Genomic DNA, 27,215 nt, shown 5'->3' with positions numbered 1-27,215 from the left:
ATAGTGAGCTTACAGTGGAGATTTCCAGTAGTCAATTAAGTCATGTGGTTGTAAGAAACTGAACTTTGTTCTTAGTATCTCTGTGTTTCAGATATATAGCTTTGTAATATGTTAATGCAGTTCTATTATGTTTTGTCACTTACAATTTCTGGGGAGTTTTTCTTGCTTAATCTGTTAATTTATAAATAGCTCTAAGTATGCACAGCACCGAGAACACTAAAATTAGGAAATAATGAGAGAGCATTCCTGTAACAATATCACCTATATTTTCTTTAATGTTCAGTAGTAATATAAACATTCATGGTTTTAATATTATTTTTGAGCAGGGCTGTACAATACCATTTCCAATAAGTAGTTATAAAAAATGAACGGCTATTAATATTTATTGGGGAGTGGGAACTATAGGCTAACTTTTGCAGTGTAGCTATAAGACTTCTTGATTTTCAGACTAAATAGAAGGTTAAATTTTTGACTTAATTATTGCTGTCTGTTCCACCCTCAGCTCCTTTGTTTGGTGCTATGCCAGTATACGCATTTCATAGGATTCGGTGTGAAAGAATGGTATATGTGGTTTTGGTTTTTCTTTTCCCTTTTTTCTTTTCTGCCAGTGGTTTTGCATAGCAACTTCTGAGATGTTCCAAACCACAAGTTGAGGGAAGCTGTTATTTATAATTGTTTCATGCAGATTTTATTTATTTTTCCCCTTTTAACTGATAATCGTCAGTTTGATCATAAAACTTTTTCAGAAATCTAGATCTTCACTGGAATAGATGTTGAGATTGGTGGTCAAAGTAAACAATTTCATTGTCACACCACCTAATAATGTGTCTTTCTGTCTTTGTGTGTATGCCCTTATATCTAGATGCAGTGTTTTATTTTAGCTGATACATTTTTTCATTTAGATACAGGAAACTACTAACGTTTATTTAAAGCCCCTTACCCCTCATCCTATTTTTCTCTTTCTTTTAGGTGAACGACCTTTTAAATGCAGTGAATGTGGAAAAGCCTTTAACCAGAAGGGGGCATTGCAGACCCATATGATCAAGCACACTGGTGAAAAACCCCATGCTTGTGCCTTTTGTCCTGCAGCCTTTTCTCAGAAAGGCAATCTTCAGTCACACATACAGAGAGTTCATTCAGAGGTAAATACAATTATTCATAAAGTGGTTGGTGCTAATATACTGCTTATTTCATTTTCAGTATTTAAATTGTCCTGTTTACTATTCCTGCGCTCTCTCATGCTTTCTGCAGTCAATATAGCTTTACTGCTGTAGTATAGCTTCTAGTTTGTTGGTTTTACCTGCAAATTCAGCTGTCCTAAAATAGCTTAATCTGAATAAATTTATATTTAGGATAATTAGCAAAACCTTCATTTACCATTGTCTTTTTAGTACATTGATAGATTAATAAATTATTAGTGGTTTTAGGTGTATAAAAATGTACCGATGTTGGTCTTGCAAGAACGGGAGCTAGGATCAGATGAAAGTAAGCCAAAAGCAGCAAAGCAGAAAATGGTGATAAATTTCAAGGCCAAACAGCAACCCACAAACTCCATCATAGAACATACTTGCAATTTATCTTTGAAGTATGTATCTCTCTTTGAGCCTTTTTCAGAGTTTTTTCAGTTACAGGTAGAAGAAAATTACAAAATAAGATAAAAACCATTGTTGTCTCAAACCTCTTTATGCTGATTTTTTTTCTTCTGTGACAGACAAATTTTAAGATTCAAAAGGTACTGCTGTAATAATGTAATATAATCTTCTGAGCAACATTGACTATGCAACTTCATTCAGTAATTTCCTTGCTGACTTTAGTGATTTGTGGCTGGAAATACCTATAGAAAGAGACCTAGTTTCAATTTGGAAAGTAAAAACTGATAAGAGGCAGGTTTTCTTCTTTTTCTGCAAGCAGAATATCGTCTCTACTGTCAGTCTTTCCCCTAACTCTGTCTGAGATTTGCTTTCTTGTTTACTATTTTTGTATCACGGATCTTATTTATTGGATTTTTTTACTAAGAATCTTTTTAGTGTGTTAGTGTTTCTTAATTATAGGATATATCATACCGTATAATTATAGGATATATCATACCGTATGTCTTCATGTCTTGTATTATGCTTTGATTATATTAAGTCATATGTTTACAATTCATATGTCTTTGTGTGATTAGTCTTCCTCACTGTTCACAACTGCCTGTATGTGATAGCTTTTGCTGCATAAAAAACCCACACCAACATTAATTTTATAATTTACATTGACTTTTTTCAATACTGCAAGATTGTTGGGATCAAGCCAAAAACATTTTCCACTTTTTTTCTCTGTTACTCTGCTTTTCTGTAATAAAAAAACCAAACAAACACAAAAAGCAAACCAAAAACCTGTGGGATAAGGGACTTTAAATGCTGCCTCTTGATCGCGTCTTATGCTGTGTTCTGTGATCATGAGCCTACATTTTAGTTACTGCTTTGGATTATTGGTGGATTATTTATTTTTTTCTTTCTTGCTGTCACTATGTTTACTTCAAGACTGCATGCAGAACTCTATTAATTCTTCGTTTTATCCTGAGACAGTCACAAAGTAGTGTTACAGGTGATAACGAAATAGGTTCTCACTTTGTATATCAGTTTATATGACTGTATTTAGTCAGTTATGCCTCTTTCTGAACGTCTTCTTACCTGTTTAAGCTCATGTCAGGAAATACAAAATTCCATACTATATTGCAAACAGTACAGCGTGTTTTCAGTTGAAGACTTTCTTTTTCCCTACGTACTGAAAGTTCTGCACTGGTTCTTATTGCTGTCCTATATTGTCCTATATCACACAATCCTATATTGTGTGATAGACTGAGGAAGAGGGGGAAGTGAGGATGGTTGGAATCTGCAAATTTAGCTGCTTTTATTACCTCAATCCCTTGGCCTGAAAGTCTCAAACAAGTTGCTGCTGATCACTTTCTCATCCTCTGTGTTCAAATTCAGTTCTGACTACCTATTAAACTTCCCTGCCCTTCACTGTGGTTTTTTGTTTGTTTGTTTTCTTTTTTTTATTGCAATCCCTATGGCCTTTGACCCAAGGTATCTCACCTTCATTCTACTTTGACCTGAGAAATAGGTTTTATTTTTTCTTGGAAATTTATAAAAGATACGTTTGAAAAAGTAAACAGAAGAGAGCCAAAATTTGATGATAAATTATGTCCATTTTTTGTCTTCATATTTCTAAACTTCCATCTGCATTATGTATGATGTTACATCTTCAGGCACATCTTAATTGATAAAGTTGCATTTTGGTTTTGTTTCTAAGTGTGTAATGATAGGAAATCGTAAGGAGGGAAAAGTCGGAGGCCACATTTGCCAGATAACATTGTTTTGCTCTCTGGTGCTTCCCAGTGTGAGAAGTGGTAATGGAACGTGACAGTCATGCACATAGATAACAGTTGACTTGATATCTGAGAGATACCAGACTGATTCCATAACTGGATATCAGTGGTTTGGAAAAAAAAAAAGCGTGTTAGCTCTCATAATCCCAGAGTATATTTGTTACGTGGATAAATAATGAAAAATACAAAATTTTAGATGGTAGATTTAGCAAAAACTTACTTAAGTTTTTTGTTTTATTGAAGGTTAAGAATGGCCCAACATACAACTGTACAGAATGTAGCTGTGTCTTCAAAAGCTTGGGTAGCTTAAATACACATATCAGCAAGATGCACATGGGTGGTCCACAGAATTCTGCAAGCTCTTCAACAGATGTATCTCATGTTACAGCGGTAAGCTTTGCTTGATATATTGTGAAGATGCTTTTAAGAGTTTAATTAGATCTATATCTTAATTCCAGTAATTCTTCATACAGGTTAGAACTAAAAGCTGTTTTTTTTCTTTTTAAAGACTTCCGTTATTTTTGGAATTGATTTGTATTATTAAATATTGGCAGAATGTAAATTGGGCAATATATGCAAAAAAAGATTTTTCAGTTTGAGGGTTTAAATGAAAATACAACAATTTATGCTACAACTAAGTACAATATAATTATGGTGCTTACAGAGTGTTTGTGGAGGAAGGGTTTCCTTCCCTAAAAATAATTGTGAATTTTTGCTGGAACAACGAAATCTGGAACTATTCAAATTATATATTAGTTTTAAGTCACTTTCAGAAACTATTTATATAATTCTAGTCCATATAAAGACATAGTGGATTCTTTTTCTGAGTATTTCTGATAACTTGTTTTAAACATTAGCTTCTTATTTGACAGATCATAAGGCAAAAATCTGAGCTTTATTGGAAGCACTGAACATTTGTTTTTTTCATTACCAAGATACAGGAAGCTAAATTTCAGAAAATGCTTCTGGATTCCTGAGACTATTTTATTTTTTGAGCCATTGCATATTTAATGTATCATAGTATTTTTTTTCTTTGATTATAACTACGTTTTCTACCTTTATTCCACTCTGTTTTGCATAATTTTCAACCTTTATGCTTTAAAGGTCAATGGATGACAAGTGGTAGCAGACTTTGAAGAGGAGGGTTAAAAATTAAAGTCTCGATTTCATTATGCAGCTGTGTCTTGTCTTGTTGAAATCGAGTGTCTAGTAGTGTTATTTGGAGAACTATTTTTCTTTTTTAGATTTTGTAATATTTTTTTTTGTATGGCAGGTGCTATTTCTCTCGTCAGGTTAACTGAAGAAAAAGTACATTTAATCTATGTCTTTTTGTACATCTCTACATTCAGAAGCCTAATCTTAAAAGCAGAATGGAAAAGGATTCCTTCATAGTACCTTATGTTTGCTTTCCCTACCCAGCTGTGTTTTTCTTTTTTTTGGTTTGCTTGAGCATTTTGCATTTGCATTGCCGGTTGATATTACAGAACGGCATCGTTATCTTTTCTTCATCCATAGTTCTCTGCTTGCATGAAGGAGGGGGAAAAATAAAGAATATTTCCATACAATAGTATAAGCAAAACAGGAGAAAAATTTTTCTTTCTAAAAACAGATGCCAAGAAGCTTAACAAGGAAGAATAAAGATGATAACTGTCATGTCAGTTGCATGTTAAGAGTATTACCCTTTTTATTTTTAATTTTATATCTGAAGCTGTAGAGGTTTAATGATTGATCAATTTATTATTATTGCTATAGAAAGATGATGCATTCTTAGACTGATACTGGCATTCTTGTATTAGAACTGACTGCTTCATTCTGCTCAAAACTTACAGAGCTTTTTTAACAAGACATTTCCAGCGTAGTAATTATGTTCTGAAGTTTGCAATCAGTCTGTGTCATCCTTGTTATTATATACATGGGGATAAACAATGATTATGTCCTTAATACAAGAAATTCCAGATGTTGAAGTCTCCTGAAGTGCTGTGCTACCAAAGAATGCATGTCTTGTGTGATACATGAGTACATCTTGTAAAATAGTCTTAATGTAAGATTGTTGTTTGTCTTTTGCTGCATCAGTGCTTATAGCTAAGGTGTTGGCTTCTGTAACATGCATTTATTTGATGTATATAAACTGTGAAGCAACAGTAGTGATTGTAGGTACTGTTATATCTCTCCCATAGTCTCATTTTTTCTGTCCCTGGTCTCTGTACTGTGGGAAAATGAACCATGCTACTTTTATGCGTGTTATTAGACATATTTCTTCTTTTTGTACAAAGACTTTAAGTACTTTATTTTCATTTCTTTGTAGGACTCTGTCACCCAGCCTTTAACAACATCGCCTGCTAATCTTTTGCAACCTGTTGATAACAAATGGAAGAATGTAAGTGTACAGTTTTTGTCATGTTTTTGCATCAAGATTTAAAGTGGGAGAAAATTTACAGAATTTTTTAAGCATTCATTTAACTGGTGGAAAGGGACATGCAACAGACCTCTGTGATAAGTTGGTCAGCTAGTATGTGAAGGCAAACTTCTTGGTGAAAGCAGCTGGTTATTTAGGTTATTTGCTTCATTAGGCCGTCAAAATGGAGGCAAATATTCTGCTACATAAAAAGACTAGAGGACAGTAAGGTTTCTCATAAGTACCATGTTATCCTGCCCCTCTGACTTGACTTCACAGGGATACCATGTTTCTGAGAGAACTTGTAGAAGGGTTGTGCAAGGAATCACTATTGTTACTGTGTTTCTGGTGGAGTCCCTTGGAAATTAATTCTTGACCCTGTTCTACTTAATATTTTATGAATGACCTGGAAGAAAATATAAAATCATCACTGATCAAGTTGTTACAAAGATTGAGGTAATTTTATGAAAAAAACAAATCACTGATACAGAGTTACCTGGATTTCTTGCTGGGCTGGGTACACCAAGTAATATATGTTCTGATATGGCCAAGAATAAAATCACATATAGACAAACAAGAAAAGTAGGGCAATACTCACAGGATAGGAGTTTTCAAGGATTTTTAATTCTCCTTATGAATAGGGAAGGAAGAGGAAATAATTGATATATCAGCTAAAAGTTAGGTTTTCCTTGCCTGGGAAGATCAGTTTGGGTCTTTTTATTTAGAGTAGAAAATTTGTGTAGAAATGAAAAGCTTGTATGTCCTTTGTATTTTATTCTGGGAAGTTTTGCTTTTGTCAGTTGTCTGTTTATAGTGTTCACTATTCATGAACTCAAAGATGCAGGAGGAATCAGAACCATCAGAGTTCTTAAAGTATGATAGGATATATTAGATTATTGAAGAGATTCAAGGCTGCACTATCTTATTTTGTCCATCAGGTAAAATATTTAAGGATGACTTGATCTGCTGTTTTGAAGAAAAAAATCTGTAATCTCTGTAGTAGAGAAGAGAAAAAAAAAATTGAGGGTTGAAGCTAGACAAATTCACACTTTGCAATAAAGTATGGAATTTTAGTGTAGATAATTTGCTGTTGGAGCAACTTATTGAAGTTGGATAGCAACAGAAAAGGTTACCACAATAAATTACTTGATTTAAAGAACTGCTACTGCTATAATTTCTCTACAGTTACAGAAGGAGTAATTCACTCAGAGTAGTCACACGGCCTGTGTTACACAGCAGATCAGAGTCAAGGCAATCACAAGGTCCACTATTCTCATTAAATAAATGTGGAGTTATGAAGTAGTAATAAAACACTTCATTCTCTATGCTGTTTTTAAAATGAGTTATTGAAGTAAGACCTACAAAGAGGCCTCTGAAACTTTTTATAATGAACAGGGGATCTTAATAGTAGTGGTAACAAACTCAATATATACGTATGCACACATACAATTTTTCAAAAAGATAACCTCCAGAAGACTGGATATAAACCGCTGTATAATGCATGAACAGACCCGCCAAATACATAGAGTACCTAATTTTTATGTCAAAGATGATGTTGAGTAATTTCTTCATTGACAATTTATTTTTCTTTTGCTAAAGCCTGGGAGAACTTTATAGACTTTTAATGTAGTCTTCCCGCTCTACTAAAGAGCTTCCCTGCATTCTGTTGCAAGAAAATAAATGTTTTCCATAAAGAGCTGTAACAGTCTTTAGCAGAACACTTTGCTTCAGTTTCTGTTTATTGCAACGAAAATGGCATATAGCATGTTTTATTTTGTAAAATGCATATTGAAATGTTTATAGCACTTCTGCTAAATTGGAATGTGAAGAGATTGAGTTCTTTCCATCTGTCCTGCTGGTGAAGTGAAATAAAATGAACTAATTGTTAAATCAGCAAACTAGCAAGTGCTATTCTTGCATGCATCCAAGAGAAATGAGATAACGATTTGTTTTATATCGTCTCATGAGAAGGTATTAAGAATATTTCATTAAACTGGCAGGATATAATTTGAGTCAAGCTAATTTTTCTTAATACATTCTTTGTAACCATCCTCAAATATGGTGACTATGTTGTTTTAACTGTCCGGTGTAATGTATAAATATAAATAGAATCTCAGAGGAGTTTTCAGGTTGGAAGCAATATGACAAATAAGAAGCATAAGATTATTCTTTCTTACAAAAGATCTGAAAGAAGATGGCATTTTATATAAATTTGTGTGTGCATGTGTGCCTGGAAGTGAGTATTTTTAGAGACCAGAAGTGAATATTAGATGCAAATATCCAGTGTGTTATAAGAAACAGAATTATGGGGCTAGCCATTCTATAAACACATATTTCCCTTTTCTACAGAAAAATAAATGGTTGAAAGCAGTTGTTTCAGTAATGGTGTACTTAGGGAGTCTGTCTGTTATAAGGAAGAGAAGTTTATAAATGAAAAAGAGCAAGAGGAGTCTTTATTTCTGATTTTAAAAAATAAATACCAAAGCCTTTTATCACCTTCTTTTCTCCATATTTGTTACTAAGGTAGCCTGGGATACAACTATAAAATCAAAGACTAAGACATTTGATTTTTAAACGTCAAGTGTTTTTTAATATTTTGATACAGCCCCACGTGTTTTTAAATTTTTAGAGTATAAAGAGATTCTGTTAAAGCTAAGAGATTTAGAAGATAGAAAGTTGAAGGGGAAAAAAGTTAATAGTTTGATTGTTCTGAAGGTTTTGATATAACACCACCACAAACTCTAAGTGTGGAATTCAGTAATTGATCCCTGTGTTTTTATGAATTGGTTGAAGGTTCGATAGTTAGGGTAAACTTAATTCAAGCTGTAAGCTTACAGTTATGCAGCTTGGAAAAAACTCCAGGAAAGGGATATACAGAAGCAATTCTTTAGTGGAGAGAGCAAACCTTGAATGAGAGCTCTGTATAATCCTTACATTTTATACAAGTGGACATCCTTGTAGTGGACAGGTAACAGACGTTTTAGATGTGGGAGCCAACCAGATCAGTTCATATATACTTTCCATCTTCCTTTTCAAATGCTCTGCTGTCTATTTCAGGCCACACATTTTCGGTCTCCACTTCTTCAACAGACAGAAAGCCAGGTGTCTTCAGCTGCTGCTCATCAGAGTCAGCAGGCTGTAACTGATGTCATCCAGCAGCTCCTTGAGTTATCAGAACCAGGTCCTGTAGAAAATAACCAGCCGCAACAACCTACTCAGCAACTCAACATCGCAGTGGGAATCAATAGAGATATTTTGCAGGTAAGAGTTCTGTGTGAGAACAATTTTACATTTAAGTGGTTTCTTTCTCATTTTTATTTTAGTGACCTTTTTTTCTCAGTGTTTCCAGTGATAGCATTCCTGCATTTCTAAATTATGTATCAGCAGCTTGTGGCACATCTTTAAGTTACACTGTGCTTAAAACATGACATTTAAGAGGGGAAAAATATTTTTATCTGGTTAAAAAATGAGAACATATACAGGGCCTTTATCCAGTTTTGATTATAGGAGCTATTTGAATAATTCCTACTGGTGCAAAGAAAATTCCTTCTTGGGTCAGACCAATGTTTTGTCTAACATATTATTCTGTCCCTGATACTGGCAGTAGGAGATGCTGTGTAACAGAAGAGATGCAGGCAGTAATTCAGCTGTCTGTGCTTGTTCTGCAGCCTTCACATAATGGAACAGTGCAAAGAGTATTCTTCTTTAGTATTGGTAGTAGCTTGCTAACTAACCTTTAAGCTATTTTTTCATCTCTAGTCTTTTAAGTGCCATTTAAACCTCTTTTTGGAAGACCCAAATGTTAAATGGAGCTCTGTGCCAGTTCACCATGTTACCCGTGCTGAGTTCTCTAATGTTGGGAATGTGATGTGTAGTTGCACCAAATTATAACACAAAATATAGCTACTATTGTGATAGCTATTAAAAAAAATAAATTGGTCTTTGGGGTTGGTTCTTTAAGTTATTGTATGAGCATCACTAGCCATGTTGTTGTACAAAATATAAATACAACATAGATTTCTTCCAAGTGCTTAAATAACTACACACTCCTACTGAAGTGGGTGTTCTGATCTTTGATCTAGAGCCTTTTCATACACAATAGAATCCATAAAGGTGCCTACGCTCCAGACCCTTCCAGGTGTACATAAAAATGAGTGCATAATTCTTGCCTCAGTGTGACAGTTATCAGTCATTTGTTAACAGAGGCTTTCGAAAAAGTTGTAGCAACTGTAGAATGTTTCTGTCTTAATCTAGAATTTTTCTCTTCTCTTTTAGCAAGCTTTAGAGAACAGTGGGTTGTCTTCAATTCCTGTCTCTGCACATTCTACTGACTGCAGCCAGGCGAAGACTCCTGGGGCCCAGGATCAGAACCCAGATATCCAGACTCTCTCAAATCATCAAGCTGACTCTAATAATGCAGAACAAGATAAGGAGCAAGAGAGTACAGATAAACTGGATAAAAAAGAAAAAAAGGTTATTAAGAAAAAATCACCGTTTTTACCTGGTAATGTTGCCACTGCTTGCTACTTTTTCTGCCCAGGGAGGTGGTGGAGTCACCGTCCCTGGATGTGTTTAAGGGCCGTTTAGATGCAGTACTGAGGGATATGGTGTGGGGGAGGACTTTGTAGAGTAGGGTAGATGGTTGGACTCGATGATCCCAAGGGTCTCTTCCAACCTCTATGATTCTATGATAAGGACTTACAGTATTGTGGATGTGTTGATGGCTTTGTAAAGGGATTTTCCAAAACACTGTGGATCATTTACAAACTTCATCTACTTTTATCTAAAACACAGTGTGTGTATAAATTATGATGATAGGATTTAAAACTCCTGTTATACTGAAACTACAATGTGGCAGAACGGTTGCTCAAGCTTTAAGGTCGCTAGAAGTAGTCTGTTCCAAGTATAACCATCATACTTTAATGGCTGGCCTGGTGGAGATGGCTCTGTGTAAGCAGTCATTGAACTCTGTCCCTAGTAACTTCATAGGTGCATTGATGTTGCTCTTTTCTTTGCAAGGGATGCAGAAATTGATCCAAAGTTGAACGCTTATCTTGTCCAGCATAACTGCTAAAAATCAACATTAACTTTGTCATCTGGTAATAATAACTGCCTTGTTCCCTGTGTGTAACAGTAACAACTCTGACTGAAAATAAAAATAAAGGTCACTGCTGTACAGCCAAACACAACCACCTTTATTTTTTGATAAAATAACATAACCTCAGTGTATTCACATGGTTTACAGAGAAAAACACTACGTGAACTGATTTAAATTAGTGAATACTTCATGCTGAACAGCATGTATGAATAAAAAACTGTGATGGGATTCAGATGCTTGTTTTGTCATTTTTGTTGAGAAAAAGGTATGCTATTGCTTTAGGACAGAGCTTAGGGTTCTTGGATCATAAAACAACTTTTGTGAAAAAGTAGCCTTTAAATTGTGCATTTTTCACAAAGGCTTTTTACAGAACCTTCACCTCTTAAAAATGTATAAATTGTAATTTAAGTCTGAATTTGCAGAACAGAGGGCCATATAAAGTATTTCATCCAGTTCGATAAGCGTCAAGTACTTAATTCTATGACATGACAGTTGAGGAGATATATTCATTGATAATTTTGTGTTAGATATGGTATTTAGAAGTCAACTGGTATTTTATATTGCATTTCGCTTACATTCCATATTTCTAAGTGGCATCATACAAATTGGTTTCTTCTCTGTGAAGTCAGACATTTCTTAGCTTTTTTTCTTCCCCCCCCCCCCGCCCCCTCCTTCTTCCTTTTCAGTAGCACAAGAAGTTTCAATTTCAACAGGATTATCTTGGGTTTTGTCATTCCAGCCCATCACTATTTTTGTGAAGCAGAATGTATCTGATAGAGAAGTTAATTGTTTACCAAGTATGGTGTAATGGCATCTATTTGGCAAAATGTTTTTCTGTTTTGATTGCTTTGTATAATGGTGTTGGAGTAGTGGAATTTTTGAAGAACTGTTAATGTTTCTCACACATTCATTCTGATGTTCTGATGTTGTTCCTTACCCTAGGTTCTATACGGGAAGAAAATGGAATACGGTGGCACGTTTGTCCATATTGCTCTAAAGAATTTAAAAAACCAAGTGATCTAGTGCGCCACATTCGCATTCATACCCACGAGAAGCCATTCAAGTGTCCCCAGTGTTTCCGCGCCTTTGCCGTTAAGAGCACTCTCACAGCACACATCAAAACACACACCGGCATTAAAGCTTTCAAGTGCCAATTTTGTATGAAATGCTTTTCCACCTCAGGGAGTTTAAAAGTTCACATTCGTCTACATACAGGTAAGTCCTCAAAATTGCTTCCGTATTTTCTATGATGTGGGTGAGACCTTGTATGGAAAAAAAAAAGACAATATGAAGTGCTTAAATTATAGAGATGTCTGTCATGTCATTAATATGTATCAGAGAATGAACTGGTTTTAGTATTTTATATGATGACCTTAATTTTTTGTCATAACTTTCTGGTGTTTCATTACTTTGAAACTTTGGGTCCTTACAAAAGCCATGGACATTTAGTTTTCTTATGACGAGTCTGCTGTTGCTCCTTTTTAATATTACTATGTTGAGTGTTTTTAATTTTGTTTCTAAGAGTCGTACTCTTAGAATTTGAGTCCTGATTTTACTCACCCAGTCATCTTTTGTATTTACTCTGCATCTTTTCTTCCCTCCCCTTCCCCGTACTTTTTGGTTATATCACTGTATCATTAAGGATTATTTAGTTCCTTCCCATTTTTTTCTTCAACAATAAGGGGTTGCTTGGTGTTTTTACCAATTTACCTGTTTTCTATATCTTACACTGCATACCCTAAAGCTCCTCTGTTCATGTGGTCCTTGCTTACATAACATATGATGTCTTCAGTATCTGTTTTTCTCTGGCTGAATTCTATCCTCTGCATCAAGAAAAATGAATTTTCCACTCTTGGTGGACTGCCTGATTGTTTTCCACTTTTCTTTCATTGTTCTTGCAGGTGTATAACCTTTCAGCAAGATAAGATTTGAAAAGTGCTGCTATTTCTTTTCACTCCTGTTTATGTATTTACACTCTGCAACAAAGAATCATTCATTGACTAGGAGCCTTTAGTGTTCAGTACGTCTTACAGTGAGATGCCTTTAATCCATGAAATATCATGACCTGTTGGATTCACCTGCAGAAAGATTTTTACTTTGTTTTTATTTAAACTTGTGAGCCAGTATTTTGTCTGTTACTTTTAAAGTCAGCTGTATTTGAGAAGTCAGACTCATTCAAAGTAGCAAAAGCACTAGGTGACTTGAGAAATAGGTATTCTAGTGGTTATGGAACTCCAGCATATAGTTTTCCATCGCTCAGCACACTTGTTTTTCCCTGAGATGTTTGCTGCTTTGTTTGCCTAGCAGGTTGGGCTTACTGGGACAGGTTAGAGGTTCATCGAGCCCTGTCTGCTGTCTCTGATGGCAACATCAGTCTGTGGAGAAGGGGAAGCCTGCAGTGATGCCACTTAGCAGCGTGCAACTACCTTCTGCTAATCTTTGGCTTGAGGGCTTTGTGAAGCAGCCTGTACCTCTGCGCTAAGCAGCGCTTTGTAGATTTCTGTTCCAAAGAACTTAGCTAACAGATTTTGGACCCACGTGAACTTACTACTGGAACAGCCTAACATAATGAATTCAAATGTTGAGCTACATGTTGAGTAAAATACTTTTTGTTGCTTTAAATACTCTGCTTAGTAGTTCCATATCTTGTTTAGTTGCTGTATTGTAAAGAATGGTTCATTCTTATTTCCTGTGCACTTTTTCCACCTGTGTTTTTATAGAGCTTTCTTCATAATACCCAGTCATGTTTCCTAGCCTTCTAAGTCCAAGATTTCTTCTTGAACAAAAGCTGAAAGTTTGGCAGCTTTGCCTTTCTCTGTAACTTACCATGTTCTCTGGTATCCCTTCCAAGGAGAGATTTCTACTGGATTTTGTACTGCAAAAGTCTCTCTTTTAATAATTTCTGTTGGCATGCTTTTTTGACTGCTGTCAAACAGTGTTGATACTTTCACAGACCGATCTAGAATTTCTTTAAACTTTGTCACATCACTGTTCCTCTGTTTTATCCTATTATATATTATTTGTCTATGTCTTTGCAGATTCTTTTTTCTCATTTTTTTTTGCTGTTGTGGAAGGATATTTGACCTGTTATCTGCTGTTCTTAGGATAGGTTCTGGAACCCTTTGAAAGTTGCTGTCACTTTTGCATTATCCAGCATCCTGATAACAAGCTTGCTTAGACTGCTGTGTTACAACCAGTTAGTAGTTCAGCAGTTTCATATTTACTTTTGATTGGAATTTTTGGATCTGTTTTGAAAACCTGTTTAACAGTAAACACCCTGATAGGAAACAAACAAAGAAAATACAGAAAAGAGACTCTGTATTCCAAAACTACATTTGTAGGGTGGTGGAAACAAAATCAGAAACTAATATTTTCTTTAATCTTTTGCAGGTGTTAGGCCTTTTGCTTGTCCTCACTGTGACAAAAAGTTCAGAACATCAGGCCACCGGAAAACTCATATTGCTTCACATTTTAAACATACTGAACTAAGAAAGCTGCGACATCAACGTAAACCTGCAAAAGTTCGAGTAGGAAAGACGAGTGTTCCAGTACCAGATATTCCTTTGCAAGAGCCCATACTCATAACCGATTTAGGTAAAGAGCAAGTAAATCCATGCTCTTGAAATTTTGATTTCACGGGAAGATAGAGGTCACAGTTTAATCAAACAAATGCATTTGGAACTTGCTCAGAAAGATGCATTTTGAAATAAGTCATTGGAAATAATCAGGCTTCAGAAAAGTGCCATATTTAATAACTTGCTTGTACTAGAATTAATAAGAAGTCTTTTTTATTCACAGAGAAATTGTATAATCCTTACAGGAAAAAAAGCGTGTGCATTTTTGCATTACATTAGGAGACTGTTTTTAGACTGTTGGTATAGAAAAAATGACAGACAGTTTATGGCCTAGATTATTCTTGAGATTATCATGTTTATTCAAATTACAAATATTAATGAGTCAGACATGATTTTAGTGTATTTGGTATAATTGTGACCTGAAATAGTGGTAATTGTTAGTGGTAATATTTCAAAGATGGGCAGAATAATTCTAGAACATGGTATAGAGAGTTCATAAAGTTATTTTAATTCTGTTGTAGAATAAATGTTACAACATTTGATAAAACTACTTTTTGGAAGAAGGTAAGTTGCTGTACAGCTCATTCAAGGCAATATATGTTGTTGTCCAGTAGAGGTCAATGTAATGGGCAAGGCATTTACTCTTGTTTGATTCGCCAGTCTGCTAACCCCTGCCTTGTCTGTTGAGTAATCATCTTTATGTAGTAGAGTATTATATTGGTAATATCTTTAGCCTAAAATCTTTATCAGTCTTTGAAAATCATCTTGCTTTCACTGCTTCCCAAAATTACTGTATGTAAGAGTAGTGATTATTTTGGTATCGGGCATAAGAAACTCAGATTTTCAGACCAGCAATAAAACTTAGCTGACCACTTCAGATATTCAGATCACACAGTATTTCTCTCTTGAGCGAACCCTGGAAACATAGCATGCTAGATGAGGCAGTCTGGGAAAAGAAAAGACAGCATAAAAAGTGTTTTGTAGTGAACATTTAGGACCATAAAGAGATCTTTGGCATATTTGTTGAATTTTTGCATCACTCTCTCAGCCTTATATATTAATGTTGCGATGAGTACTTTTGAGTTCACAGATGTGTGAATGATGATGAGGTTTTGGTTTTTTAACTGAAGCCTGCTACTGTCCCTGTTCTGTCAGGGTGTTTGGGATGATACCCTTCTGTCGGCTGCTTCTGAGACAGCATACTCTTTTGTTAGCACTTGGACGTTTAGTAGCAGGAACTTTTAACTCATTTTCTATAACTACACTTGACTGATTTCAGGCACCAGTGTATAAAGAGCATTTGTTTAAATAAGTTGATTTGAGTTTTGGTTTTTTTTCACAATAAACTTTTGGAGGTGCCCAGAGAATTAGCAAGACTGATTACCACAAAAAAGACATTGAGGTGCTGGAGCAGGTCCAGAGAAGGGCAACAAAACTGGTGAGGGCTGTGAAGAATAAGTCCTATGAGGAGAGGCTGAGGAAGCTGGGGTTGTTCAGCCTGGAGAAAAGGAGGCTGAGGGGAGACCTTATCACTCTCTACAACTACCTGAAAGGAGGTTGCAGAGATGCAGGGTCTCTTCTCCCAAGTCACAGGCAATAGGACAAGAGGAAATGGCCTCAAGTTGTGCCAGGGGAGATTTAGGATGGATGTTAGGAAAAATTTTTACCCTGAAAGGGTTATTAAACATTGGAATGGGCTGCCCAGGGAAGTGGTTGAGGTGCCATCCCTGGCGGTATTCAAAAGACGGGTTGACACAGTGCTTAGTGGTGTGGTTTAGCGATGTTTTTCATCAGTGAGGTTGATGGTTGGACTAGATGATCTTAAAGGTCCCTTCCAACCTAGACAATTCTATGATTCTGTGATTAGCCAAAGTAGATGATGTACAAATACAACAATTTTTAATGGACCTTTTTTATCCTTTAATTGAAGGCAGATATATGTCATAGTGATTTGTCCTTATCACAAAATACATATATTTGTCAAGTTATAATGTATATCTGGGGTACATTGATTAAATGTCATTTGGTGAAGGTGGAAGTTGGAAGACCAAAATATTTGATTAGCAGTGAATTCATAACTGTCAACTTTTTTTTGAAGTTAGTGCTTGTTTTGAATTTATCAGAGACTTACTGTAATGAGGTGGATCTATGGACAAAAGAAGAACTGTCACTAAAATAGATAGCATGTGCAATTTAATATATATAATGCTAAATAGATGCATGCATAATTTTAAATAAGTGCTGAAAACATACTCATTTTTCTTATATACTTCCATACTAAAAGTCAAGTCACTTTTTTTTTCCCCTCCAAATACTTGCTCTTCAGACTACTGCAACTTTGGAATAACTTCATAAATTAATTTTTCTTTTTTGTGTGTGTTTATGTATGCAGGTCTTATCCAGCCAATCCCAAGGAATAGCCAGTTCTTCCAAAATTATTTTAACAATAACTTTGTGAATGACGCAGACAGACCATACAAATGTTTCTATTGCCATCGAGCCTATAAAAAATCTTGTCATCTTAAGCAACACATCAGGTAAAATAAATACAAAGAAGAAAGGAAATGTATGTAATAATGAATTTATGGAAAAGCATAGTGTTTACTAAAAAGACTTTTTTTTTATTACTGTCTCTTAAGTAGACAACCAGTGATAATTGATTTTTCTGGTAAAGTTGGAGGAGGCTTTTGACTAATTCATACCTCTGTGCAGTCCTAAGAGTACAAGTGGTTGTGCTTAGTGTGCAGTTTAGTTTATTAACACTTGGACTCTTTTTTTCCTAAACTACGTACAGAAAATAGCAAGCAGTGCACGTGGATTCTTGTCGTAATTTTGTATTTGCTGCTCCAGATGATCTGCTTTTGAATGAACTCCTATCTTTTGAGAAGGAAATTAGCTTTTTTCTTTTTCCCTGTGTGCTGTTTTCTGTGTACTAAACCTAACAGAATTTAGGCTTACATTGTAATCGAGTAAACGTTCTTGGGGATCATTTTGTTGCCTAAAGTTCAGTTCAAGTTCCATCCAGTGAATGCTTATGGCCATAAGGTCATGGAGTCATAGAAAAACTTAGATTGGAGGAGAACCAGTGGAGAGAACTAATCCAACCTTGCTTTCAAAAGAAAGGGTAGCTTCGAAGTTAGATCAGGTTGCAGTTCTACAGGGAGTGAGCCTTGCCATTTAGTTGAGTTATAAATCAGGGAGCAACATTTGATAAACTATGAATATTAGGATCTAAGGAGAGATTCCATAAAGCGGGTGGCAATCTGCTTGTTCCTGCAATATAAGCTCTGTACCACTTTTTCACTTCTTGTAATTCAAATTGTGGTGAGTTCCTAGTGTTCTCCATGGAAATCAAGTTCAGTACTGGTGGGTTCTTAAACTGGCTTGAAACGGTTCTTGATTTCTATATGCTGTCTACAGGAGGGAGGGGAAGCCTTGCACTAGCACATCTTTTCCTTTTGTAATACTGTTTTCATATAGCAGTCTGAAAGACTAGTTGTTCTATGCCTTGTTCGGGATGGACACAGTTCCTTTCCCAAAAGTTTTGTTATCAAGCATAGTAGTAGTATACAATATGAGAAGGACCATATTTTTTTTCTCTCCAAACTTTTGGGGACATCGTTTTGGCTGAATTGAGGAAAATATATGTGAATGATAATATACTAGTTCTTCAGACTAGTCTGAAGAGCTAGTATATTATTTGGCATAGAAAAAATTCAACTGTGAGGTTTTAGTTGAGGCAAAGTATGATCAGAAAAGGAGATTGGACTGTAGAACATAATTAAGACAGATAGTACTGCTTCTAGCCCTGTCAATGATGACGTGCAGATTGTGATTGTTTATAATTTATTAAAGCTTTAGTTTCTTGGTTTTCTTAACTGAAGCCTCTTCCATCCATACAGCAGTTGCCTTACTTTGATTTATTTTGCTCATTTTTAAAATTTAGTCTTCTAGTAACTTCATAAATCAAACTGTTAAATCTACTTTCTGTTTTCTCTTCAAAAGGTCACATACTGGTGAAAAGCCATTTAAGTGCTCTCAGTGTGGAAGAGGTTTTGTGTCAGCTGGAGTTCTGAAAGCACATATTAGAACACACACTGGATTGAAAGCTTTTAAGTGTCTTATATGCAACGGGGCCTTCACTACTGGTGGGAGCCTCAGGCGACATATGGGGATCCATAATGACCTTCGACCATATATGTGTCCATATTGTCAAAAAACATTCAAAACGTCGCTAAACTGTAAAAAACATATGAAGACTCACAGGTATGTTTACGATTTTATATGAATCCTTTGATGTATTTCAGTAACCCTTCCTTAAAGATACTTGGAAAGGCAGCTTTGCTCTGTAGCAAATGCTAGTAATTGAATAAGCATGTTTATTTATGGGTAGCAAACACTTAGGTCCAAAGGAATAGTAAATTCTGGTGTATAAAAAAAATTAAAATTAAAAAAAATAAATCGCATAAATAGTTAGAGTAACTGTCCAACTGAAGCCATAAAAAGACCTTTTTACCTTTCTTTGCAGATATGAACTTGCACAGCAACTTCAGCAGCATCAGCAGTCTGCTTCAATAGATGATACTACAGTAGATCAGCAGAGCATTCATGTTTCTACACAGATGCAAGTGGAGATTGAAAGTGATGAGCTACAGCAGCCAGAAGCTGTTGCAACAGACCAGCAGGCTATTTTAGAATTGGACCAGCAGCCAGTAGTGGGCACAGAAGAAACAGCGCTAGAACAACAATTGGCTGATCAGCCTTTAGAGCAAGACGAGGGTGAGTATTTAAAATATGACAAGGTTTATAATGAGGTAAGTTTGCAAGTTCACAAATAACTTTTTCTTCACAAATTTACTTGAAGAGTACATGGAGTAAAAGCTAACTCCTTAAAGCATGTTGCACGGTTTCTTTTATTCGTTAGCGTTCAGGTTTACTGTTAAAAATAACAAAAAAATTGAGGTGTGCACTATGTGGTTGTATCAAGCAGAATTACGAAACAAATATACAGAAAAATAATACTAAGTGCACAAAACTTTACCACATCGCTTCTATTATTAATAAAAAGCACTGTCATATACTCTACTTGGGAAGTAATACCTGTATTTTGAGGTGGGAGAATACAAAATATATCACGTACTTGTTCTATTAGTAATAGTGGAACAAAGTATTTTGGGTTTGCTTATTTGCTCTTTTTATTGGTGTAATGAGTTAAGTACTGCAGAGGAATATAAATAAAGCCTACAATAAGCAAAGATTTAAATACCTGTTCAGCTAATAATTTTTTGCTATTTGTAATGTAGGAAAAATTCAGATGAATGTAAAATGCAGAGTTTTGGAAGCAACTGAATTATCCAGTTAATTACATCTTCTTTTCTTGATTTTATTTTCCTTTTCTGTTTTTTCTTCCTTTTTTTTTTTTTCTCCTCTTCCTTTCCCCATTTCAGATAGATTTGTGACATCCCAGCATGCTTTACAGGAAAATATCACTCAATTTGAACAACAAACTATAACACAGCAGCCATTTGATCAACAGGGCTTATCACAAGGTTAGTAATAAATAACAGTTTTTAAAGTTTAAAATTAAACAGTTTTTATATATCTGACTTTACAGCACAACTATCATAAAGTGTTTCGAACGCAGGCATCCACAGTCAAAATAACTGCCATGCAGACAACTTGCAAACACTTTTCCTTAAATTACTATTTTGAAACTGTATTTGGTAGGATATTTTGAAACATAAATAGAATTTGCTTTTATGAGCTGATGTTCAGTCATTACAGTATGAGGTTTATAGTCAGGCATTTCTTATTCTTTCCTTGATTGTATTTTGAAATGCTGTGACAGTAGGCAACTTTCTCCCAAAATATACATGCTCATAACCTGAGATGATCAGGAACACGGTCTAAGATTTGACTGAGTAGCTGTTGGGATTCATTGTGGAAAAAGACAGTGCAAAATATAATCACGTAAAAATCATACTTTCATCTAACCACAGCAGGTTCCTTTTGTATTTTTTAAAGCTACATAAGTAACAAATTAAGAGATTGTGAATTTCTTTTGTATTTTACCTAAAAAATACTGAGAAATATATGTAAGGCTTATGTAGTCTGCGGAGACTTGAAGAAATGACTGTGTTCCTTTCACTACTGGATTTCTTGAGTTGTTGCTTGATATGAAGCTACTTGTGGGTTTGGGGTTTTTTTGGTGGGAGGCCAGGGAAGGGGAGTGTGTTCAAGGAGTTTTAATTTGTTTTGGTAGAGAAGTGTACGGCTGACCAGTTCATCTCTTCCTGCTTGTTTCTGACTCCAGCAAATAACTTCGTATTTATATAACTGGTAACCAGTAATCGAAATTCTATCTGCTTAAACTTCTGTGTTCTTAAATTTCTTTCCCTCTTTAATTGTATAGGGCCTTTTTTGAAAACATAATTGACTGTGCTAAGTTGCATGATGCTAAAAAACAGTATGATTTGTTGCTAATTTTAATTCCCTAGGCTGTGCTGCTTTCTCTGTAACTGAGAAAAAAAAAAAAAAAAAACACCAAAAACCAACTCAGTCTCTGCCTTTATTACACAAGACTGAATCAGGTCCTGTTAAAACCCTATGGATTATTTTCGTTAGTTACCTCTTACAGTTTTCCAAATGAATGAAGAAAGTGCAACCTTTAACTCTGTGTTACTCTCAAGAGTGGTGGTGTTTTTTGTTTGGATTTTTACAGCTCCTTTGAATGTGAAAATCCAATATGTAAAACATTGTTTTCATGCCTTATTTAGACTTCAGTTTCTATGTATGTGTGTCTTTTCCATTAAATAAATATTGAATACTGATTGATTTCTTGGGGAGGTGGGGGACTCTTCTAGATCTTCCAAAAAAATTTCTTTCATCACCGGTATGTTATAGAATTGGTACAGAGAATCAGAACATTTTTTTTCAGTGGTGCCCAGTGGCAGGACAAGAGGTAATGAGCACAAACTTGAACATAGGAAATTCCATCTAAACATGGATGGAATGTTCTTTGCTTTGAGGGTGGCTGCCCAGAGAGGTGGTGGAGTCTCTGTCTCTGGAGACATCTAAAACCCGTCTGTACGCCATCCTGTGCAACATGCCCTAGGTGGACCTGCTTTGGCAGGGGGGTTGGACTAGATGATCTCCAGAGGTCCCTTCCAACCCCATATCATTCTGTGATTCTGTGATTTGTGATGTGGGTTTTTGTAAGTCTCATTTGTATAAGATATCTCCTATTCTACTTGGAATCTCATCCACAGATTCCCAACTCTTTGAAGTTTCCTTGAAGATCCTGGAGCCCTTCAAATTTTTTGAATTTCAGGTAGGTAAGCATTTGCGCGGATGCATGCGTTAAATTGGTCGACCCTCTCCCTATGTCTGCATCCGTGCTTCATGCTCCTAATTTCTTTTTCCTATGAGCTAGGCAGAACATCCAAACTAAAACACTATGTCTTTTTTATCCTTGATATTTATAGGCTCTATTTTTGTTAAAATATTTTGGCTCAGTGTTTATTAATAAAACAACGTAGGAGTTTTTAAAAAATCGTCAGTAGGTTTTTGATTTTTCTTTTTCCTTTTTTAAGAAAAAAGAACATCTTTGCATTTCAGACAGATGAGGCTGATCCTTTAGGTCTGCACAGACCTGTCAGAATTTTGTTTAGTCTTTCAGGTTTGTTTGTAATACTTCTGTAGAATTTCTGGTTTGTTCAGATAGATTTTATTCTTTATATGTTCAGACTTGTGAAGAAGTGCTGATCTTATGAGGATGCTGCTGTGTCATAATTTATTATTCATTTGAACTAGATCTGAAGACTAAGAAAAAGGACCTCAGTGTTCTTTGTAAGTTACATATTGAGGCATCTTCATTTGAACACTTTTTAGTGAGGTCAGAACAACTAAATAGATCTTTCATCAGAAAATGTCTTTGGGTTATTGAATATCACCTGTCACCAAATGTGTTTTCTTATAAGTTATGTCACCTCTTCTCCCTTTAAAGTCTCCCTGTAAGCGTGGTTGAAAGTTAATAATTCAAGTGGTGATAGGAGGGTGATCTTGGAAAAAATGTGAGAAGTCCAAATACTGTTATTTTATAGCCCATACAAATATATTGTTGCCACCAGACTGCTGTTTTGCTTTCCTAAGAAGTTAATCTGCAATGTCGGGACTTGGAATTCTGATTCTTTCAGTAACTATTTACACGTTTATTCCAGCCAATACTGTTGAGCTGGTTCCAAAATTTGCCTAGGAAGCAAACCTGCAGAACATTTAATTGCTGGTCACTGACCCCCACTGAAATGCACATGTGCATGTAGATATGTTTATAATGTTAGAATTCAAATGATCTGTCAGTAAAGACTTCAAGTTTTGTCTAAACTAAAATACTGTGTTTGCTATGAACTATCATACTGTTGTTTTCTTATTCTCACGTGCAAGACGTATCTTTCCAGTAGTAAACGGATTTCCAGACTATTCTGTTTTTCAGTATGTTTTGTTGATGTAGAAGAGAATAGGTTGGATAATGTCCTAAAGCCAAGAAAAACCAATCAATGCAAAGGATTACTTGTACTGAAATGACAAAATTCAATTCCAAGTTTAGAGGACTTTGTAGTAAGAGACTCCCCTTATTATACAGAGCTTAAGATGCTCTCTGTTCTTTGAAGATTAAGGAAAAGCTTCTGGAAAACAATATGTAATGATGGAAACAGGAGCAGAAAATTAAGGTTCTGAAATTCATTTCTGTTTCTGAGACTGAATGTCTGGTTTTTGGTGTTTGGTTTGGTGAGGTTTTTTTAAATGCTGCTCTGTAGAAACAGTATGGTGGTAGCAAATGCCTTTAGAATGCTCAAAATTGTCAGATCTTTTTAAAATTTTGAGTGGAAATTGACCTTCATACTAGGTGTTGAGCAAAAGGGGGATGCGCCATGTATGTTCTTGTTACAGCATTGGTTTATATTTATTCCAAAACTGCTTTCAGACCTATTTCTTTCTTCAGTTTGTCCCAAAATACGTCTAACTTCAGAACTTTTCTTCCTGAGTATTTTGTTTCATGATCCTGGGAAATTTTTCAGGATGTCAGTGATCCTGGGAAATTTTTCAGGATGTCAATAACTGCTTCTATTAAAACACTGTGAGGTGAAACAGGCCATGATATAGTAACTTCTTTTTTTTCTTCTTGGCTAGTAAAAATTACTGATTAAAAAAAAGTTTCAGGTTTTTTTAGATAGCTTTTTCTGTGTACATTTAATAGTTATGTCCTTTTTTTATGTGGGGCATGGAAGTGGCATCACTTTTGCTTCATTTTCTTGAGGCTTACTTATTTTTGTGTTTTCATCAAGTGTAGTGGGAATACCATTTTTCCATAAAGGTGCTTTTAAAATGTATTTGAAAATAGAAATTAGCAGCCCTCTTATCACTGTAAAGCTTTGCATCACTATTCTTCAGGCTGCTTTTTTATTTGATCATTGAGGTGCAATGTTCATTCAGCATGTTGAATCTTTTTTTCTTGTAATCTTGGTAGCTCTAGGAGAGAAAACATAAGACTTGCAGCATTAGGTTTGGGGATAAGTTACAACCTGACTAATGCTTTCAAGATTTGTTTACGTTTGTTAGTCTTCATTCCATGGTGTAAGCAATAGTATACAAGTAGGCTTTTTTCCCCCTATATTGATAATAGTATTCTGCTGTGAAAATACGTTTTGGGAAAATTTCTGCTTAAACTTAACACATCTCATTTTTTGATATACTGTATTTCAAAATATTCTTTAGCATTGCTTTTTGGCCTTCGATGCTGTGATCATCTGATGTGGATTTGTTTCTACCCTGTTTTCATAATCTTCACCCTTTTTGTCCACTAAAGGCAAACTGCATAGAAATAGTAAAATTGGTGCCCTTACCTTAATACTTACAGTTGTGGTTTCACTTTTTCCACGACATCGTTGTTTTTTTTTTAAATATTAGAAGTATTAGGGCCTAGAGGGCTTGATAAAAGGGCATCTCTAATAGTATTAAAAAACCCTGCAATCTGAGCTATACTTCCCTGGCTCTGGATCATTGATATTGTCATTCTATTCATTTAGAAAAGGAGGTGATTAAGATCTGGTATTTCAGAAGGAAAAAAAAAATATTCAGGTCTTTATATTGGAAATGTCAATAAAAACACATTTATTTTTTACTTTGCAGTTTGCCTTTGAGAGGCTCTACTTTACTATTATCTAAAGAGTGGGAATATGTGGAGGAGATCCAAAGTAGGAGAAAATGGGGTTACTTTATCAGAAACTGGAGTTCTCCTATTGGGTCATCTCCTCCACTCACCCGCCATCCTCCCCACTGAGCTTTGCATCCTTGTGATCGGCTTCCAGTGTAGTTAAGGGAGCGTGGTACCAACATGGATAAAGGGAGATGGGTCAACCTGTTTGACACATGCATGCTTACATACAAGAAATTCAAAATTTCAATGGCTCTAAGGTAATTGTGGCATCCTGAAGAAACTTCAAACAGTGTTTTTCTGTGGAGGAGATTTTCCAATAGAATTCCAGCTAATGGTAAGTAACCCTGTTATGCATATTACATAGATGCCAGAAACATTTTGTGCATTTTTCCACTCAACAGTAAAGAGTATAAAATGAGTATTACTGTATAGTAATACCACTTAATATCTTTTGAAGGTAGTCTTCAAAGACATGTGGTGTAATTCGAAGTCCAATTTGGTGTATTTTCTGTGTGTGTGACTGTTTAATTTCTGGCAGGTTTTACAGTGAATGACAGCTACAATCAACAGGCTCAATTTCCAGCTGTCCAGCAGCTGCAGGATTCAAGCACACTTGAATCTCAGGCTCTTTCAACGAGTTACCATCCGCCAGCCCTTCTTCAGGTTCCAAGTACAGACACTATTAACGTAGTAAGTACCGCTAGAAGGCAGAATCCATTGTTTGTGCTCAGTGATGAGTTTCTTTGAGCTATTTCATTGGTCATAAGGTAAACTGAGAAGTCAGAAGAGTTTCATGATTTCTTTTCTAGATTGCTTATGATTAACAACTGGAAAGTAACAGGACGGGGGGAGGATAAGTGACTTGGCTACATGTTTCTAAAAAAGAGTTTTACCTTTTGGTGCTCTAGGCTTCAAAACGGACATAATGCTATAAAGTTTGATCATAAGCCTAAAACTAAGGAAAGGGCCTAATGTTATGAAATAACTTTACATTATTGCACTATATTCTGTCCTAATTCTTTAATTCCCATGGACATTGTTACGATCAAGCAGAAGAAAAACCATTAGAAACACATAGTGGTCCTGTGATGTTCTTTTTTGGTTCTCATCTGGTTGAATTTGTATAGGAGCTTAATAGCTAAAAATACAGTTTAAATATAACTCTTCATGATGTAGCAGTACTGAGCATGAAGACCATCTGTAGTAATGTGTTTACCATGATGATCTTCATGTATTATTGTCCCTTCATGCTTGCTTGCAAAGGGCAAATGTCATTTAGAGAACTGAGGTGTGTTTTAGGATCTGGAAGAGTTTGAGTAATTTCAGCAAACAGGCTTTGGAGTTTTTTCTTCAAATCTTGCAACATGCTGTCATTCTTGAGGATTATTCTGTGTTGGTTTTTCCTTAGAGGAAAAACCTGTTCAAAAGCTAGTTAAGTTTGTTAGCACAGTAAATTTAATCCCTCAAACACCAGACGATGTACAAAACTTGAGACATGTTTTTGTCTAGATTCATAGGGAGGTGTAAGCACATCACATTGTCTGTTTATTCCAGTTCAGTAGGTGCGCATTTTGCTGCTTTCCTTCTCACTATGAAAGAGCGAGGTACCATATAGCACTCCTAATTTCTTGTCAAAAATTTAGGAAAGCATAATTTTGATTACTTGTGTTGACTGTAAATGTCGTAATTTTTTGTTGCCTGTTTGTATGACTTCAGTATTGTGTTTTTGAAATTTACTTGAGGCTTTGGTTTCTAGACTACTCGTTTGATCCAAGATCAGTCATCGCAAGAAGAACTTGAATTGCAGGCCCAACGGCCTCATTTTCTTGAGGATAATGAAGACCAAAGCAGGCGTTCATATAGGTTTGTTATACTTTTAGATTTTGTCACAGAATTTCCTGAATGTTTTATGGCTAGTAATTATATGCAACTAATGAAAACAATTTTCTTCTAATAGATGTGAGTATTGCAACAAGGGTTTTAAGAAATCCAGCCATTTGAAGCAACACGTACGATCGCATACTGGTGAGAAACCTTATAAATGCCAACTCTGTGGCCGTGGCTTTGTTTCCTCAGGAGTTCTTAAGTCACATGAGAAGACTCATACAGGTAACGGAGTATTCCAGCTCTATATTAGTTTAACTTGTATTTGGGTTTTGTAAATGTCCTGTATAAGTAAACTTAAACAAAGGCATGCTACTTATTTGTTTCTGTTACTTTAAGGAGTTAAAGCATTCAGCTGTAGCATTTGCAATACCTCCTTCACAACTAATGGCAGCCTTACCAGGCACATGGCAACTCACATGAGCATGAAGCCTTACAAGTGCCCATTCTGTGATGAAAGCTTTCGAACAACTGTTCACTGCAAAAAACATATGAAAAAACATCAGGCAGTCTCCTCAGCTGTAGCAGCAGCTACAGAAACAGGAGGGGGAGGTAAATTATTTCATTTTTACTCTTATAGTCCTTACTGCATAACAAGTACAAATGTTTCAGTGGATTACATGAATGCTGTCACAGTAATTTTATAAATTAGCCTTCCAGCATGGATAATGTCTAAT

The 27,215-nt window shown here is 35.5% G+C and overlaps 1 protein-coding gene across 4 annotated transcripts in view; it reads left to right on the top strand.

The window, feature by feature from the left end:
- Positions 1 to 27,215, top strand: part of ZNF236 (zinc finger protein 236) — a 70,527-nt gene that overhangs the window by 21,757 nt on the left and 21,555 nt on the right. For all 4 annotated transcript variants that reach the window (XR_001411562.1, XM_014938687.1, XM_014938689.1 and 1 more), the window contains exons 6-20: positions 970 to 1,142; positions 3,614 to 3,760; positions 5,676 to 5,747; positions 8,823 to 9,026; positions 10,041 to 10,269; positions 11,806 to 12,078; positions 14,254 to 14,457; positions 16,831 to 16,975; positions 18,444 to 18,704; positions 18,967 to 19,217; positions 19,886 to 19,987; positions 25,193 to 25,344; positions 26,411 to 26,517; positions 26,612 to 26,763; positions 26,878 to 27,090. Coding sequence is in view for 3 of the 4 variants with exons in the window: in XM_014938687.1 (XP_014794173.1) it covers positions 970 to 1,142; positions 3,614 to 3,760; positions 5,676 to 5,747; positions 8,823 to 9,026; positions 10,041 to 10,269; positions 11,806 to 12,078; positions 14,254 to 14,457; positions 16,831 to 16,975; positions 18,444 to 18,704; positions 18,967 to 19,217; positions 19,886 to 19,987; positions 25,193 to 25,344; positions 26,411 to 26,517; positions 26,612 to 26,763; positions 26,878 to 27,090 (2,685 nt within the window). In the remaining variant the exon portion in view is untranslated. The remainder of the gene's footprint in view (positions 1 to 969; positions 1,143 to 3,613; positions 3,761 to 5,675; positions 5,748 to 8,822; positions 9,027 to 10,040; positions 10,270 to 11,805; positions 12,079 to 14,253; positions 14,458 to 16,830; positions 16,976 to 18,443; positions 18,705 to 18,966; positions 19,218 to 19,885; positions 19,988 to 25,192; positions 25,345 to 26,410; positions 26,518 to 26,611; positions 26,764 to 26,877; positions 27,091 to 27,215) is intronic.

Source organism: Calidris pugnax, unplaced genomic scaffold, assembly GCF_001431845.1.
Source record: "Calidris pugnax isolate Ruff unplaced genomic scaffold, ASM143184v1 scaffold13, whole genome shotgun sequence".
NCBI classification, from domain to species: Eukaryota; Metazoa; Chordata; class Aves; order Charadriiformes; family Scolopacidae; genus Calidris; species Calidris pugnax.
Note: the sequence above shows the minus strand (reverse complement) of the source record. Positions and strands in the feature narration are given on the sequence as shown.